We start from the raw sequence: 18,769 nt of genomic DNA, 5'->3' as shown, positions 1-18,769 counted from the left end.
TTAGCTTGTTTTACAGGCTAGCTCGGTTATTGAATAAACGAATTATTATGATATTCACAAAATGTCTGAATATATTTACTAAGTAGGTAACATCTATCTAAAAGCAAAAGACAGTGCACGCGGTTTGCTTTGTAGTAAGCGAGTCAGAAAAATTTACATTTCATTCAGCTCTGGAAAAGCTTACAGTATTTAAATATATAATTATTACATTTTATTTAATTGAAATGTTATATTCAAACACATCGTAGTTTTGATTTAATAATGTATTTATGACTCTGAACTTCTAAAAAATATAAACATGACTTTTTAATGCCACTTGTATTATTTGAATTTTCAAACTTGTTTATGTGGTGCTGTAACAGGCTCGTGCCATGCTGACATCTCTATGAATGAGCGCTTGCATGGCAACAGACTGTGATTGGTTGATTTGTAGGGATACCCTAGAATGACCAGCACACAGTCAGAGTGTCTCCGCCAATCAGCACTGAGCTCAGAGGTGCGTAAGAAAGACATGATTATACACACACACACACACACACACACATTAAAGTACATGCCAGTGTTTCACACATGAAGAGCAAATGCCGACACATGCAGCTCGTGTATTAGACGGCACAGACTTTGCTAACTGTACTCAGTATGCAGCACAGAGAGTCCCTCCCCATCACTTACTGGATCACTGCATGCTGTGAGGATGATGAGAAAGTGAGATGTATATATGTATATATATATATATATATATATATATATAAACTATAATGTATGTATATATATATATATATATATATATATAGAGAGAGAGAGAGAGAGAGAGAGAGAGAGAGAGAGAGAGAGAGAGAGAGAGAGAGAGAGAGAGAGAGAGAGAGAGTAAATGATTCTTTTTCTGTAAATGAATACGGGTTAAAGTCCATTTTGACCAAGATAGGCTACATATAAATGCATATAGTTTTAAGTACAGGAACTTTACAAAAAATACTTTTTTGATACTGAATTATGTTTATAAACGTAAATATGCATGCATATTGATGAACTATTGCAGCATGAAAAAAAAGTTGTTTTCATTTTGCTAGAAAATATGTTTGTTTGATCAATTTAGATTGATTTTGAGCATTCATTGTTTAAAACAATTTAATTAAATACTTTGATTTCAAAGGGATTGATATCAGTAATTCTCAGATTATGTTAAAATTTCCGCATGTTTTTTTCCATGTAAAATTTCAAATAATTAATTTTGTATTATTAATGAAAAGGGGTAAATGTACCAATAACAAGATAATGAATCCGGTATTCAATGATCCAGGAATGCAAAAAACATACAGATTTTGAAAGCCGAAGATTCAGTTTTTTAATGTAAGCACTCCCTCTAGTGGTAAACTAGCTCTCAGATAGACAGACAGACAGACAGACAGACAGACAGACAGATAGACAGACAGACAGACAGATAGACAGATAGATAGATAGATAGATAGATAGATAGATAGATAGATAGATAGATAGATAGATAAGGCATAACATTATGACATCTGACAGGTGAAGTGAATAACACTGGTTATCTCTTCATCACGGCACCTTCATCACGGATATATTAGGCAGTGAGTGAAAATTTTGTCCTCAAAGTTGATGTGTTAGAAGCAGAGAAAAATGGGCAAGCATAAGGATTTGAGCGAGTTTGACAAGTCACCTTTATTTATAACGCCAATTTTTTACAATGCCAATTGTTTCAAAGCAGCTTCACAGTGTTAACAGGAAAATAAATCAAACAGAATTTGATTCGGCTGTTCAGCCGCTCTGGAGAACACCGTGATGTTATCCAGCTAATTTCAATTATAATAGCGTCAGTGTGGGCAGATCGGTAATATAGTTGAAATTTAATTGAAAGAAATTTAAATAAATAATAATAATATAAATTTATTTGACAAGGGCTGAATTGTGATGGCTAGATGATTGGGTCAGAGCAGAGCACTCTTGTGGGGTGTTCCTGGTCTGCAGTGGACACTGGACTGCATCTATCAAAAGTGGTCTGGAAAAGTGGTGAACCGGTGACATGGGTGGCCAAGGCTCATTGATGCACGTGGGGAGCCAAGGCTGGCCGGTGTGGTCCGATCAAACAGACGAGCTACTGTAACTCAAATTGCTCAAGAAGGTAATGCTGGTTCTGATAGAAAGGTGTCAGAATACACAGTGCGTCACAGTTTGTTGTGTATGGAGCTGCATAGCCGCAGCCGCCCATGCTACCCCGTCCACCAGTGAAAGCGGCAACAGCTGTTGGCAGATGAGCAAAAGAATTGAACCACAGAGCAATGGAAGAAGGTGGCCTGTGTGTCACTTACCTAGGAAACGCATGGCACCAGGATGCACTATGGGAAGAAGGCCAGCCGGCTGAGGCAGTGTGATACTTTGGGCAATGTTCTGCTAGGAATACTTGGGTCCTGCCATCCATGTGGATGTTACTTTGACACGCACCACCTATCTAAGCATTGTTGCAGACCATGTACACCCTTTCATGGAATTGGTATTCCCTGGTGGCTTTGGCCTCTTTCCACAAAGCAATAATCGTTCAGGAATGGTTTGAAGAGCACAACAACAAGTTTGATGTGCTAACTTGGCATCCAAATTCCCCAGATCTCAAACCAATCAAGCAACTATGGGATGTGCTGAACAAACAAGTAGGCCCCACCTCCCAACTTACAGGACTTAAGGATCTGCTGCTTACATCTTGGTGCCAGATACCACAGCACACCTTCAGGGGTCTAGTGGAGTCCATGCCTCGACTGGTCAGGGCTGATTTTGCAGCAAAAGCGGATCCAACACAAAATTAGGAAGTAATAACATTATACTCCAAACATACAGCAAAAAAAATACCTATTACTACTGCTATTACATTGATGCTAAACATGCTAATAACTTGAAACTTTCTGTGTCAATGAAATCATGACAGCATCGAATTGAAACGGTGATTATAAACACTTCTGTGTAGCTTATTGCTTTCTCACTATTTAAGACAGACTAATAAAATGGATTCAGACACTCCCTTACAAGTGAAACATTAGAGCAGGAAATTAAGACATTGGCTGAAATGTCACATGGTTGGCCAATGTGTTAATGCTGTGTGGTCATGGTGTCTGTTACAAACAATGACCATCTCATTAGCCTCCATAGAGAGAGAGAGCTGAGCGTTTGGTCTCACACACAGTAGTGACTGTTGCCAGGATACAGGAGCGGCCGTCTACATGTCTGATGTAGTGGGCTGAAATATATTAAAAAGACAGCCCTGTCCGCAATATCCTCAACACTGGGAATGTAAAGATACCTAACCAAATTATAAAACATTATTGGTGGTCTTTTTTTTTTTATAGCTCTCGCTCTATTAGGAACATTGCAAGTTTATATTAAGTTTCTTGAATGTCAGATTGTCTACAAACACATAACTGGCAGAGGAATTCAATAATGACGTATTATTTTTAAACCTTCACGAACCAAAATCTTTAGTGCCGGCATCATCCAGTTTCCATAGAAACCAATGTTTTGGTGCCAGCGTGTTGAAGTTTCTCGAATCATCAGATGTGCAAGTCATTGCGGCAGACCAAAGGCTGACGTAACGTAACAGAATCAGTACATGATTCAGCCTAGCAAATATTCAATCAGCAGTCAGCACTCTCATTTAAAGAGCTCTATATGGGATTTAACATATGAACGACGCCTTAATCAGTTCTGCTTAATGTCTGAATATTATATATTACTTCTGAGGATAAGAATTTAAGATTATTTATTTTGGTCTCCTGCCAACTAGATGAATACATGCACAGAGAGCAAAACTGAGCATCCCTTCTATCTATCTATCTATCTATCTATCTATCTATCTATCTATCTATCTATCTATCTATCATGGATATGAATTACATTTTAATTAAAATTATTTATGTTGTATTTGTAAGAAATATTTGTGTTATGTGTGTGTTTTGGAAGAAATGTTGCTATATTCATATAGATATATAAAGAATAAATAAAAGGCCACTATTTTTGACCACAACTGAACAAACAACAACAACAACACAGATGGGCTGATTTATATTTACAGATATTTTATTATTTTAATTATGTTGCAAACAATGACATCAAGATATACTGATGAACAATTATTTATTTAAGTGAGTGCATGAGTGTGTGTCAACAGTGAGACCACAAAAAGCAGAATGAAGTCCTCGATATTGGGGATTCTCAGTACATTAACAAGGCAGAGAAAGCGAATAGCTGGAGTCAGAGTCTGCCGTGTGCTCACAGACAGGAAGTGACGTCCACACACACACACCCATAGATTCTACATACACAGCTCTGGGATGGCAGTGTTTGGGCATACATGACTCTACTGTTCAAAACAGTACGCTGCGGACCAGCAAGCACAGCAAACTACTCACCACTGATGTAGTCTTATAAGATGCTAAGTGTTGCCTTGCACGGCAGCCAGTGGAGAACATTTTAAACTCGCTCTTGTCGGACTCTTTGTCTGTCTGCCCCGTTAATCTGATAAGGAGGCCATCTTCCTATAAATGTGTTCATAGAAAACACATACACACCTTAATAGTCAACACAGAGCAGCCTATAGATATTGCACATCGATCTATCATGGAGGCGTCGTCCTCAAACTCCACAAGGTCCGGGACAGCGAGTGTCTCCCTCTGCAATACCAAAAACTTCCCCAATTCAAGAGAGACCGACTAGATCGCTCGTCGGCACGCAGGGACCGAGCAGTACCACAGAGTACGCCAAAAAAGCCTGTACGGGCGACGTCTCCTGCACACAGGCGGAGCAGGCAAGCAGCAGAATGAAGAAGCAATGAAAGCGCTATATCAAATGACGTCGAGTGGTTCGCCGGGAGGGGTTTAATGAAACCTATGAACAAATGAAGTCATTTTTGAGAATAGCAAGGCAGAATGTGGGCAGTCAGAGCAAAAGCAGGGAAATATAATAGTAGAGGTGCTAAATCAGGACGTGGATGAGATGTAGCTGCATTTGTGTGAAGTGTTTTTTTGTCCCACGGTCCTGAAAATGAGAATGTGTGCAATTAAGTATGAGTAAAACGGCACTTCACTTGCCCTCTTTCAGTAAATAAAGTATATCAAGGTCCTCCAATACCAAGTTGTGGTGATGGAGGGTGTCAGAATAATATTTTCTGTACAAAAAAAAAAAAACAGAAACAAAAAAGACAATGTAAACCCTGCATGAAACACTATTGCCTCCAGGGACAAGTGCACTTTACTGATCCATGTCCTTATAACAGAGATTACTCTTCTAATTTTGTGTCTTCTGCACTCCTTTTCTAACAGGACAGCATATAGGTTTGCCTAAACTGTTTCAATAAGCATGTTTTTAATAATGGAGAAGGACTTCATGGATGAGCTTTGAATGAGAACTCAAGTTGTATCCTACTATTTAGCACTTCTTAAAGTGACGAATGTCAAAGACGCTTCTTCTCGTAAAGGGGAGAACTGCGCGTCCAGACAATATGGTGAAATTACATCGCAGGCCCCTGGAACAGACGCGTTAGGTGGTTCATCTTCAGTCAGTTTAAAGGTTAAGTCTTTCTTTTCTGTATAGCAGAATGCGACAAACGTCAAAGGAAAGAAAACGTAAACGGTTTTGAGTGCCCTGTATCCTGAATTCCCCAAACAGCATCATTCTGCCTTCTGTTGATAAACGCTCGAGGCGAGAGCAGCACCTGTGCTCCGCATCCCTACGGTACTTTAGATGAGAAGCAAAAAATTTACAGTATACAAGTTTTGGATTCACCATGCAAGAATACTTGTTTTACTTTTTACTAATTTTTTTCTCCTTGTGAGTGTCTTGTGTAACATTTAATAAGCTCGAACTACATCCAGAGTAATTTACATAAAAGGACAATAGTAATTAGAAGAGAGCTGGATGAGGTGGTAACCATAGTAATGAGTGCATCCTGAAGAGCAGGTGTGGGAGTGGCCGAAGTGGTGGTGCTGGGGGGAAAGGGAAGGGGCAGATCCTACGGCGTTCAGCGACATTCCCACACTTTGACCGTTTGATCTACACTTCCTGTCACCACGTAAGGAGAAGTCTTGTGGAAATCTGTGGAAGAAAGATGTTTATAATGTGGAATAAGGCTAAATGTTAACCCCTGTGCATTTCCAGATGACACCATCTGCTCGGCTTACCCAGAGAGGTAACGAAGTGTTCATGGGCACACAGGGTCTTCATGCAGCGCTTGTTCTTATAGTCCCAGATGCGAAGGGTCTTGTCATCAGCACAGCTCACTACGAATCTCCCACCCGGATGGAAAAGAACTCCACGCACCCAGTTATCATGGCCGACCTGAGAGAGAAGTAAAAGAATGAAAAGCTTGGAATTTGCCATATGATTCATTAGATCTTATAAATGTCACTTGTGTGTGTGTTTGAAAAAGATGTTCCTAATATTTCATCAAACAAATACAGAGCAGTACTACATGATATGCGTTCTGTATTAAATATCAATAACATTTGTGTGCACATCTAAACCATCAAATACACAACAAATACCGGCTTGGAGAGTATTTACTTAAATCATTTGGAGAAATGGGAGAATGATATTATTAGATCTGCACTGCGTCTTAAAGGGGCAGCAGCCTAATAAACCTGCTGACAATTGAGCCATTAATGTGAATCAAACAACAAAAGGCAAAGAGAAAATACTCACAGCATTAATCTATCAATTTATACAGTGAAAACTGCAGTTATTTTACATGTATTTACTTTATTAGATTTCTTTTGTAGGCCATAATGCATAATTTTAGTAGACCTTGAAATTAAAGCACTGTTTATCTCATTTCTATCTTGTTTTATTGTGTATTTGACCATTTGTTTGCACTGTTCTCATATTGTATCAATGCATATGAAACACAAAAATGCTTGCCCACTGGTCCATTTACAAATAGATGTTTTATATTTGTTTTTTGTTTTCAAACATTACTGTTTCTTTTACGATAGATATTTTACTTTTCAGATTATAAAGCAATGTTTATATTGTTATATAAACAATATAAACCAATATATTTATAATGTTATATATATATATATATATATATATATATTGATAAGCGAGTATCAATATATATATATATAATATCAGTATATATATCAGTATATATATTATATATATATATATATATATATAATATCAGTATATATATTATATATATATATATATATATATATATATAAACTGATAAGAATACTGTTAAAGTACAGGACCGATAAGCAGCATCTGTAAGACTAGTAATAATGCAAAAACCTTAACGATACCCATCTCTAATTACGACCGAAGTTGTGGTTGCATTTTAGCCTAGAAATCAAGATGCACCCTAGCGGCAGAAAATCTGCTGCGAGTGTCGTCTAGCAACTCTCAATACATTTCTAAGCTGTAAAAGCCAAACTCTGGTCGGGCCAATCACACCGTGTAAAGAGTCGGTGAGTGGGGTTTAACATAATGATGCAGAGTTGCGCTTGCGTGCTTCTAGTAAACACAGAAACTGGCGAACGGCGGTCTTTTGAATCAGCTTTGACCGCAACTCTGGAAGACTTGTAGTTAAACTTTTCTCTGAGAAAAGAACAAAGAACGGCACTGAAGTCATTCTTAAAAAGGGAAGATGTGTTCGGAGTTTTGCCGACCGGATACGGTGAATGTTTAATCTATCAACTAGCTCCGCTTCACGTTGCTCTGGTTTGTTGAAGCGATATCCAATCGTACGCAGCGGGAGTTTGAAAGACAACCGTTTATCCCGCCCCTTGGATTGAGCCCTGTCAATGGTTTCCAGACCAAACATCTTGATGTGGGTCTGTCTTGTCAGGCTAGTCGCATTTATTATCACTCAGCGAATTTTCCCAGGCAAAATAGTCATTTCATCAGGAAACCACTCAACTGAGGATTCCAGATTTTCCAGACTTTTCAAAGGTTTCAAGTTGGCCAGGCACATTTGCAGCATAGACCAACAGATAGCTACTTGCTTTGAAAGTGACTTTTTTTGCTAAATGCTAATATGACCGCACCTTTAGAATATCATGATTTCAAATAGTCGTAACTATAACATCTCGAAAAATTCAACACTTCATGTCATAATTGTCAACACTTTGTGATTGAACAAAGTATGATTTTTTTTCTTGTGGTGGAAATGGGCCTGGGTGGGAAATAAAAATGCATACCAATTTTTTTTTTCAATAGGAAAAAAAAGTAGCAAACAGTACATTCGTATTCCATTCTGAAAATAGGCAGCGTGACTATACATGATACAATGAAGCTGCCTGAACTATAGCTCTACTCACCAGTGTCATAAGGCACATGCCAGTACTTATATCCCACATTTTAATGGTCTTGTCTCTGGATCCAGATAATAGGAATGGCCCAGGCTTTCCACTCTTCTTGTTCTGCAAGCAGAGTGTTAACATGACAAATTATTAACAGAAAAAAATATATTTTTCATGATGCAGAAAAGGGAAAGAGAGACGGTAAAAATACCAGAAACGTCCCATGAATGAACACAAAGTACCTCAGAGCCTGTAGCCTCAGATATGGTGGGGTGTGCGCTCTCAGGGGCCCAGGAGATACACTCCACCACATGCTCGTGCTCCCGCAGCTCTGCTTTGCACTCCTTGGTGGCAACCACCCACACGCGCACCGTCTGGTCGTTAGAGCAGCTGGCCAACAGTGTGCCGTCTTGATTGGGCCGGACCATACGCACCCACTCCCTGTGACCTGTGAACGTCTTCACACAGTAACTGAGGAAAGACAGACAGAACCATTATACATTCTCACACACACAGTTTTGTATTGTTTTAAGAAAAAAGACAAATTATGTAATTACATTGTCATTTAAAATTATTTTCCATATTTTCCATTTCTTGAGGCCAAAACTACAAGATTTTTTTTTGATCAACATGTGACTCACTGAAATTCTTGAAAAAGAACAGTATTGAGCTCACAATTAGCCACACAATGTGCTGCATTATTACTCACCCAGTGGCCACTTCCCACATTTTCATGGTCTTATCCCTGGAAGCAGACACTATGTGATCCCCATTGGGCATAATGGCAACCGACGACACATTGTGATCGTGTCCTGGGGATGGGAGGAAGATGAATGCAATATAAGGTGTGATGAACAGCTCAGTAAGTTGAGCAAAAAGTGCAAGTGACTGGATTTTTGACTTTCATATCGATCCTGTGTTGAGCAAAAAATAATAATTTGAATCTTGATTCTAAGGTCGGTTTCTGGCCGAAATTAAAGGACAGGCATATGATTAAAACAGGCACCTTTGTTATTTGAGTGAGAGATTAAAGCCGTCAGCCTGGTTAATCCTGCCCCCAAACAAACCTTTACCCCTCCCCCCGGACCAACAGGTCCAGACTGAATCTCATCTCCAGAGATGGGATTCTCCAGCACACTAATAAGCTTTAAGCCTATATTGGAAGTGGCTGCAGTACATGGTGGGTCAAAGGTCATTCAGGGAGCAAATGGAGTAAATGTGTACCGTGCATGGTCCTGATGCACTCAAAGCCCTGGAAGTCCCAGAGTTTGATGGTCATGTCCGCGGAGCAAGAAGCCAGCAGCTTTCCAGCCTGGTCAAAGGAGATGTCCTGCACTGAATCAGTGTGACCCTTCAGGGTCCGCTCGAAATCCCCAGCCTCGTAGTCCCAAACCTGCGCAACGGGACAGACATACACACTTTATTCAATGCGATTTAAAATAATGTTGCTCAATTTCAAAAACAGATTGTTCAGTTTGCGTAAAACATCGGATTGCTCTGGTACAGCACAGATTTAATTTTTAGAATCAAACTACACCAATACAATTCTCGATAAAGCCCATAACCAAATAAAAACAAATTAATAATCATATTATAAATGTATAACAAGATACAGAATAAGTATTCTATATAACTATATAGAATTATTAAATGTACTGTGGCGTTTCATAACTGATATGATTATTACTATAAATACTACACATAGCATTTTTTCAATTTGTTTTAAATATACACTCCCATTCAAACATTTGGGGTCAGAAATACTTTTTAATGTTTCTGAAAGAAGATTCTTATACTCACCAAGGCTGCAATTATTTGATTGAAAACACAGTAAAAACAAGTAAAATTGTTAATATAATTAATCATTATTTTTATAATATATAATAGATCATATATTTTTAAATGCAAGTTATTCCTATGATGGCAAAGCTTCAGTGTCACATGATCCTTCTGAAATCATTCTAATATGCTGATTTTCTGCTCAAGAAATATTTATTACCATCACTGTTGATAATGGTTGTGCTGCTTAATATTTTGTGAAAACTGATAAAAAAAATTCAGGCATCTTTGATGAATAGAAAGTTAAAAGAAAACTGCATTTATCTGAAATAACTTTTGGGTTTATATTTACTTCTGATCAATTTAATGTGTTCTTGCGAAATAGAACAGTATTCATTTTTTAAACAAAACAAAATAAAAGATTTCTGATCCCAAATGTTTAAATGATAGTGCATATGGAAAAATGAAAGAATGAACAATGAGTGAACCAATGAGTATTGGTTAGGACACCATTTTTGCACCGTTTTATGACATAGCAAGCTGCACCGCTCACACAAAGTGCAGGATTTTCCCAGGAACATCAAACTGCACAGCGTCATTTACATAAGGTAAGAATTAACACTGACTTGTCAACTACTTTTTTGGACAACTAGAATAATCGAGTAGTTGTGCGAGAGATATTTCCCACTAGAGCCAATCTAGAATGTTAAATGTACAGTAGAAAAGATTAATAGCAGGTTTTCAATCCTGCACAGAAAGACTACACTGCTTCAACTACACCTGCAAATGGCAGCAAGTAAGACAAAGTACATTGAAGGGATTAACTCTTTCACACGGCAGTTTAAAATATTCTAGCTGAGCCTACAGCGCAAGTTATTTTAAGGTGGCTGTTATTTTAGAACAAGTCACCTTATTAACATACACCTAATAAATGCTTTTCCTGTGATGCACTGCAGCCACAGTAGTGCTGTATGGCAGATGTATTGCTTTTATTTTGTTTTACCTTTTTTTATTAAAAATATTTCACAACCTTGTTCGCCATGTCATCAACTACCTAATATTCCAATTCTCAAACACATGCAAGTAAATGTGTTTTGTTGTTTAAAAACCTTTATAATGATCATGTCAGTTGATCTATAAAGCGTGATAGGCGCCACCATGCTAGTTTGTGCTGGATTAGGTCAGATTTACAACATATAAATTCATCCACTTCTCTAGAAATACATGGAGTGTAAGAAGAATAAACTTCAGTTACTACACGATCCACCAGTGACACAAGGCTTAAAACTAATCCCAGACTAACATGCATGTTTGAGCTGTTTTAACTGACAGCAAACACAGATATATCAGAAAACGTCAGTGCCATTAGGTGCATTTACATGGAGCACTGTAATTGGTTTAAAAGTCAAATCCGAATGAAAATGCTACATATAAACACCTCAATCAGAATAAAACTGCCCAAACTGAATGAAATTGTAATCGGTTTGAGAGGGGTGGGATAAACCTTTTCATGAACTAATCAAACGAAAAATTTCACCATGTAAACGACCTGACCCGATTACTTTTAAGTGTACGTCCTTATATTGCGTGACACACAGCACGCACCTTCACCACTGAAGAGCGTGTGCCGTGCTCATACACACCAGGCTATAATGAGAGGAAAGTTCATTTTTCTGAGGGGTAACGTTGAACTTTTTATTAAGTCATATATAAGTTATGAAGATAATGTTGGCATAATGACACAGACATAGCCTGTCTACACCCTCATCTTGACAGAGTTTGTCCCAGGCAGTTTTTACTTCAACCGCGCCTGACAGGAGAATTTATTTTTCCGAGATGATTATTACACTTTACAACAAATAAATAAACTTTTATAAAACTGTAGTCTTGGTGGTCGTTGAAAGTTGCTATTGCATCCGTGAATGCATTCCAGTTTCTGTACAGGACCACGTCAACATTTCTGATGGAAGGGGGACGCACACCGGACATGAAGCTCAGCGTTGCGTCTCAGGATGCCAGATTTTAGAGATGTGGCGTGTGCTATGCTTCACTTCGCGTCCGGTGTGCGACCCCCTTGATGTGGCAGACAAACTGCATGTCACAAAATGATTGCGATTGAAAGTCAGCACATGTAAACAGTCCACTAAATCTTTCAATCCGAATGATGTTATTTGGAATGACAAAAAAGTGTGCATGTAAACGTGGCTACTGTTTTGTCTCAAGATGCAACCAGTAATGTGTTTTTAAGTTTTAATCCTGGCTTGATCTAAACCCTGTCTGTGAAACCAGGCCTATGTGTATCTGAAATGAATAAAACACATTGTCAAATTATAATTGAAAGGATTGTTATTGCCACTTCTGTAGACATCAGTGTGTATTTAACATTTATAAATGTACTGTTTTGCTATAACTTATGTGTATTTAAATGTCTGAAGCAGTTGATCACGTGATGCACTAAATTTTATAATCACACCAGTTTGATTGTATGCAGTTAAATCTATGAGGGAAAAAAAGTCTGATGCAAAAAGTCTCTAGCAGTCTAGGTGTGAATTACGGGTGATCTATAGACCTTCACATGGGAAAAGGCACAAAGAAACGCATAAAGAAAAGCAGACTGAGAAATGCTTAAAACTGCACTGTCTGGTGTCCAGAGAACCACTCGCTGCACCGTTGCCCTGGGAAACCAGAGCATCACGATTTCTCCAAGGAGATAGTCAGTGACTCAGCAGAAAAGAATGAGAGCAGATGGATTTGAAAACTGAAACGTGGCACAAGAAAACATCCATACAGCATATGCATACGTCCTTGTACAGCCTATCAAAGTCAAATCATCTGATGCATAAACATACAGAATGACAAAAACACCTTTATAGTGGCGTCCTCTGAGGCGGAGACCATGAGGCTGAACACAGGGTGGAAGATGACGCGTGTGACAGGGCTTCTGTGACCGCTGAGGGCGTACTTCTCTGGCGGGCGTGGGATCCACTCTTTGGGGTCTCGTTTCTGTGCCACGGGGCCTCCTAAAGTGATCTCCTCCTTAGCTTCATTTAGTTTGGACTCCAACTCCATTACCTAACAAAATACAGGAAATACTGGGATTACAGACATCTGTGCAATCATTTTAGAAATATTGCCTTGTTTTTTTACAGAAAAAATACATACTGTACCAACCTTTTTTTGTAATCTGATGACTGAGGTCCATTTCTTTTCCAAAAGGCCTGCATACTTCTTATCCAACTCCTCATTCTAAAATAATAATAAAAGTCAGAATGAGAATGTGACCTACTAACACAACAAATGGGACTGCCTTATTTATTTTAAAGTTTAGTGTGAAAATGTGTTACTACCATGTCCAACTCTGCCTCCTTCTTAAAAACAGAATACGCCTCTTCGTAGCCATTGGAGCGCAGATAATCTGCTATTGCTCGATTTCTGAAAGGCAAATATGGGACTTTATTAGATAAAAAGGTGTGTGATCATCACCCAGTTCAATTTAGATTTAATGCATATAAGGTAAATGATCAACGATGATACTGGATTTAAAAATCACATTAGCAGTGACAGAGATGTCAATATGTAGCAGGTCACAATCACTACAGAACCATGCAAATGTTGTTAGGGACACCAAGACTCACTGGACGTGCAGACTGCAAAGTGCAAAGCATTTAATATGCTAGATTATTGTTCAATTTACGGAATCAGTCATGAAATAAAACTGTGTACAGAATTAAATTAAACTCTACGAAGAAAAGTAACAACTGAATTTAGCTGCAGCATATGTGGTCATTATTTTGCATTTGTTAAGCCACGTCTCCACAGCAGGAACTTTCCCCATAAATTCGGGACTTTGGGGTGGTACTCACTGTGTGTTTCAACCGCAACCAGGATCTAAAATGAAGTTCCAGGTAAAAAAATTCCCCCGTCAAAATGTCCCTTCTCATGAGGTAGTAATTTTTTAAAGTTTAAAAAATGCTTATTGGTTGAGTTCATGCAGCATTTTATTTTAACTTAAAAGTCTGTTGTGGTGCATGCAGCAAGAGTTGTTTGCTATTTGAATCAACAATGAAGTTTAAGTTTATGCTTTATTAAGTTTATATGCGGCGGACAAAAATCGCATGCAGTCCTACTAAACTGGACTAATCTTCACATTACACTGTAAAAAAACGTCACAGCCTGAAATTAAATACAATCGACTTGGATGTTTAAGTTATTTTAACTTAGATTATGTTTAACTGACTTCCCGGAGAAAAAGTTAAATTGTTCTGGGTAATTCCAGTGGAAAAAGGGCTTTAGTTGGTTAGTCAGTTTTATCCATCTCCGTAAGGAAAGCAAGTTTGCAGCATAATCAGACAAAAAACAAAAAAAAAAACATATACAAACAAGTAAACTAGGGCTGGGTATCCAGGTTAAAACTTTTTAGGGACCGACCGAATTGCCTCGATACTATCAAGTGTCGTAAAAGGTCTTGTTTTACGATACCAAATTTCAATACCAATGGGGTTGATCTTTGCCACTGTCAGCGAGCCAATAACCATGCATCATGATTGGCTGTGGTGGAAAAAACATTAGTTTACACTGGTTACGCCCAGTGACGCGGCTTGCACTTGTCTTACGGGTGTGGAACGACATTAGGGTGTCATTGATGACATCAATTTCATTTTTGGGTGAACTAACCCTTTAAGCCGATTGTGCCTAAAGGGGGTTGCACACTGGACCCGAAGCTCAGCGCTGCGTCTCAGGATCTCACACCGCCACCAGACGTGCAGATTATATACGCGCAAGCTAAATTTTGAATCAACTTCTGACAGAAGAGTTGCGCGATGGGTGTATCTGGTAGCACAGCGTGAAATCAGTATGCACATTGACGGTTTGAGGGAAATACAATATAAATTTAATATAAAACCTTGAAATGGCACTCTGTGGCACGGCAGGATTTTAAAAAACTTCACCACAGACAGGCACCGAATGCCGCCACCATTGCAGTGTGTGTACACTTATTGAATGTGTTTGAAATTTAAAAGCGTGGCCCAACGTCTTTAAAATATTGAGCACCCCCATATTGCTAAAATGGTATGATCCTTGTTTCATAACACCTACGAAGATTCAACCGTGAGATCGGTGGTCGAATCGGGCTCATCATATCGATGCATTGAATCTTAATCAAAGTAGAGGTGACCCCGAATAGTCGATGTACCGTATTTTCCGGACTATAAGTCGCACTTTTTTCATAGTTTGGCTGGTCCTGCGATTTATATATCAAATTTAATTCATACTGACTGACAAGAATAAACATATAGCGGCGAGAGGGCGCTTTATGCTGCTCCTGTAGCCTACCCCCGAAAAAAAATAACTGAAAACAGACAAAAACTCTTAACTGAAGTATTAATTTAAAGACAACAACTTAGAAAGAACACAAACAAAATGCCCCCATAAAGAAAATCTTATTCTGCAAATTACAAATTGCATGTAGTAAAATATGCAGCGGAGAACGATTCACACAGCGTTCGTCTCACGCGACTGAGCCTCTCCCGGCAGAGAGTTCAAGCGTCTGTGGACTCGTTCCTTCAGCTCTGGCCATCTTTCTTGCAGTCCGCGATTAGCTTTCTTTCTTTTCGTCATTACAGTTAAAGTAACCTCTGCTTTTCGCCAGTCCCTCACAAATTTCTCACTCCCTTTAAACTTTCTTTCTTCTGCTCGGTTATGCACGGTGAGTGGGCGCGAGCGAGTGTACGCGAGTGGGTGCACACATGCGCGCGCATCTCCCGCTCTGCTTCTGCCCTAATGCGACTTATAGTCCAGTGCGACTTATATATGTTTTTTTTCCTCTTCATGACGCATTTTTTGACTGAAGCGACTTACAGTCCAAAAAATACGGTAATCCAAATGAAAGGTGAATTTCTCACAATAGGTGCGCACGTATCCACTACTGACGAGTCAGCAACGTCAACTTCATCTTTGCAGTCAACACGGACTTCAGAAAACACTACTTTATTAATAAACAAGTAATTATAAACGAGTCAGAATGCAAAAAGTCTGTATAAAAAAAATTAAAAAAGTAAGGTAATCTTGTTAAAACAGAAAAATTAATTTGATATTGAAAAAATTGTATTGCCTAGGAACTGATATCAAAGTCAAGGTATCAGTATCAATATTTATAAAAATTGAACGATACCCAGGCATAAAGTAAACAAAGAATTTTCATTTAACCAGACCAGCTGGCCATTTAAAAAATGTAATTGCTTGGGGGATAAAAGATTATTTGGACCTGTTTTTCATACAAAGGGAAACAAACATTACTGTTGGCAGGTGGCAACAATTCAAAAGCAGAGGCAAAAAAAAATACCTCTAATTCACAATATTTTTTTTAGCTTTAACGCTCTTTCTTTACAGATACTTTCTATACTATTTAGCGTAATCCCTTACAGTTTACTTGCCATTATCACTTTCCTTACTGATTTAATAGATGTTTTGGCATTGCAATAATTGTGTCCGCACTACATGGTTATAAAGTGTGCACTTAAGTGGAGACTGAGGGGGAAAAACGGAGCAGGGAAGTAACCAAAACAGTGCCCTGGTTGTCATGGACACCTGCCACTGAGGATGGAAAAAGTCTCAAATGACAGAGCAGAAAATGCCAAAATGGAAGACTGAGCACTTTCACTCCATCTCTTGAGTCTCAACAGACACACACTCACATATACACACAAACCTTTTCTCTTTCTGTGCTTCATTATGTAAAAGAGTCTTTCACCTCTTCAGATGATGGTAAATATTTCATGAGCTGACCAATGGGTTAAATTTAGGTAGTGATGTCAGCATCTTCAAGACTAGACCTGGTGACTCCTCTGAAGGAAACTGAAAAGAACACGAGCTGCCCAGTAACCAAAAGCAAAAACTGATTTCAAAGAACAGCCACCTGATGGCATTTTTTAATGTAAATATAGGCAAAAGAACCAGGCAGGTTTCTAAATGGTGCCTTTTTTTTCTTCAGTTAAATACTTTTTCCCAAACCTATGATGTCCTGAGCTGACATCAAAGGCAGCAGATGGGGAAAAATAGCTATGAAATCCATTAAGTGCCCCACCCAAAATACATCCACTATCTTCTACAATCTACTCTGCATCTGACATAATGCAAAAATGTGCATTTTCCATGCAGATATTAACAACAAAACTGATTTCACAGAGGAAGCATGAGTAGTGTCACAGTTTTGATGTGAACATTCGTATTGGCAGTCGTCAAAACACGCATGTATCTGCTGGCAGACACTCCTCTGCGGAGTTGTGTGCCCTTCTAAATTGTTAGGATGTTGTAGTGCTCTCTTAGTTGTATTGCACTCCGATGAAGTAATTAACAAACCTTTTGAGAACTGATTTTAGACATTTGTGAATCATTTCAAATCAATACTAGATACAATCATTCATATGTAAAACATTTCCCCACCTTAATTGAAATGTTCCTTTCGGTCACTGCATTGCACATAATATGAATAAAAAATATATATCAGCTGTCCATGACAGGCCTAAATCAGGCAAGGTCCCAGCTCAAAAACCGTCTAATTCATGTTATTGGCAAACTCCCCAAAATAGATTATTTTGTCAATAACACACAACCCTAGAAACCAGTATGACAAAGGTTATTTGGTGTCAAGAGCAAAAATTATAAACAGAAATATTTTAAAATGCAAAGCATGATTCAACTTCAGTATAGTGATTAGTGCTGCATTATAATCATTGGCCTCAACTGGTTAAGTCTTTGATGTTTGTAATGTGGCTGTGGCTTTGGCTTAAAGGCTTCAGCGGTACAAGCTCCCAGAAATAACTTTCCATCCAAACAAGGTGGCCAGCCAACAAGGACACATTCAAATGTGCTCAACAGTTTAACAGAACTGCCCTTTCACCGATATCATATCTTCTTAACACAGCTTCTTCTAACAATCACCCTTTAAAACAGTGAATAGAGAAATTTCCGGTGCACCCGCGATTACCCAAAGACCCTTGGTGCAACATAAAGCATGGAGAATGCACATGGATAGTCACACAATTATGAACCCCTCCTCCACTCCACAGTCGTGAGGCTTTATGAAATATTAAAGCTAACTAGCTGTCGCAGGAAGCTCCCTGAGGCGCATGCAGCCATGCTCTTCGCTAGTGCAATGAACTGCCCTTGATATCAGGATTCACAAGGTATAATCATTTAATTTAATTACATGTTGATATATGAGCATTTCAGAATCAAACTGTATTTTCTGGATTATAAATCACGCAGAAGACTCTGTGCACACCTACCTACATAATTGCCACAGACCAATGGTAGTACAAAGGTGTTTATCATCCAAAGCAAACTTTTCCTGGAAAGTTTGCTTTGGCAAGCTGTTTCGAACTCCAAACCAATTTTGTTTTAGCCTGATTTTGATAGTAACAATAGTACGCTATGCTACCTGATATTGGAAACATTATTTATTGTCATAATCAAACTCACTGGTCTGTAACAAACACAGTTTTACCATTTGCTGCTCTTTGTTATTCTTCCAGTTATCAAGTTGTAGCAGCTAACGAATCAGACATTCACAGAAAACAGCTTACTTCCACACTGCAAATAGTCAGGAGTGACTTATTTTCCAGAAAATATGGTAAGTGACAGCCTATTAATGCTACTGAGATCCAGAGATGGATGTTTTGATT

At 38.5% G+C, this 18,769-nt stretch overlaps 1 protein-coding gene across 1 annotated transcript in view; it reads right to left on the bottom strand.

Annotated features, from left to right (window-relative positions):
- Positions 1–4,062: 4,062 nt before the first annotated feature.
- Positions 4,063–18,769, bottom strand: part of pafah1b1b (platelet-activating factor acetylhydrolase 1b, regulatory subunit 1b) — a 29,981-nt gene continuing 15,274 nt past the window's right edge. Inside the window, exons 3-11 of the mRNA XM_067424772.1 lie at positions 13,433–13,517; positions 13,257–13,331; positions 12,951–13,157; positions 9,531–9,699; positions 9,016–9,118; positions 8,549–8,777; positions 8,325–8,426; positions 6,183–6,339; positions 4,063–6,096 (exon numbers count right to left, since the gene is read on the bottom strand). Coding sequence (XP_067280873.1) covers positions 6,023–6,096; positions 6,183–6,339; positions 8,325–8,426; positions 8,549–8,777; positions 9,016–9,118; positions 9,531–9,699; positions 12,951–13,157; positions 13,257–13,331; positions 13,433–13,517 — 1,201 coding nt within the window. The 3' untranslated portion in view covers positions 4,063–6,022. The remainder of the gene's footprint in view (positions 6,097–6,182; positions 6,340–8,324; positions 8,427–8,548; positions 8,778–9,015; positions 9,119–9,530; positions 9,700–12,950; positions 13,158–13,256; positions 13,332–13,432; positions 13,518–18,769) is intronic.

The sequence above is a fragment of the Pseudorasbora parva genome, chromosome 18 (assembly GCF_024679245.1).
Source record: "Pseudorasbora parva isolate DD20220531a chromosome 18, ASM2467924v1, whole genome shotgun sequence".
Taxonomy (NCBI): domain Eukaryota; kingdom Metazoa; phylum Chordata; class Actinopteri; order Cypriniformes; family Gobionidae; genus Pseudorasbora; species Pseudorasbora parva.
Note: the sequence above shows the minus strand (reverse complement) of the source record. Positions and strands in the feature narration are given on the sequence as shown.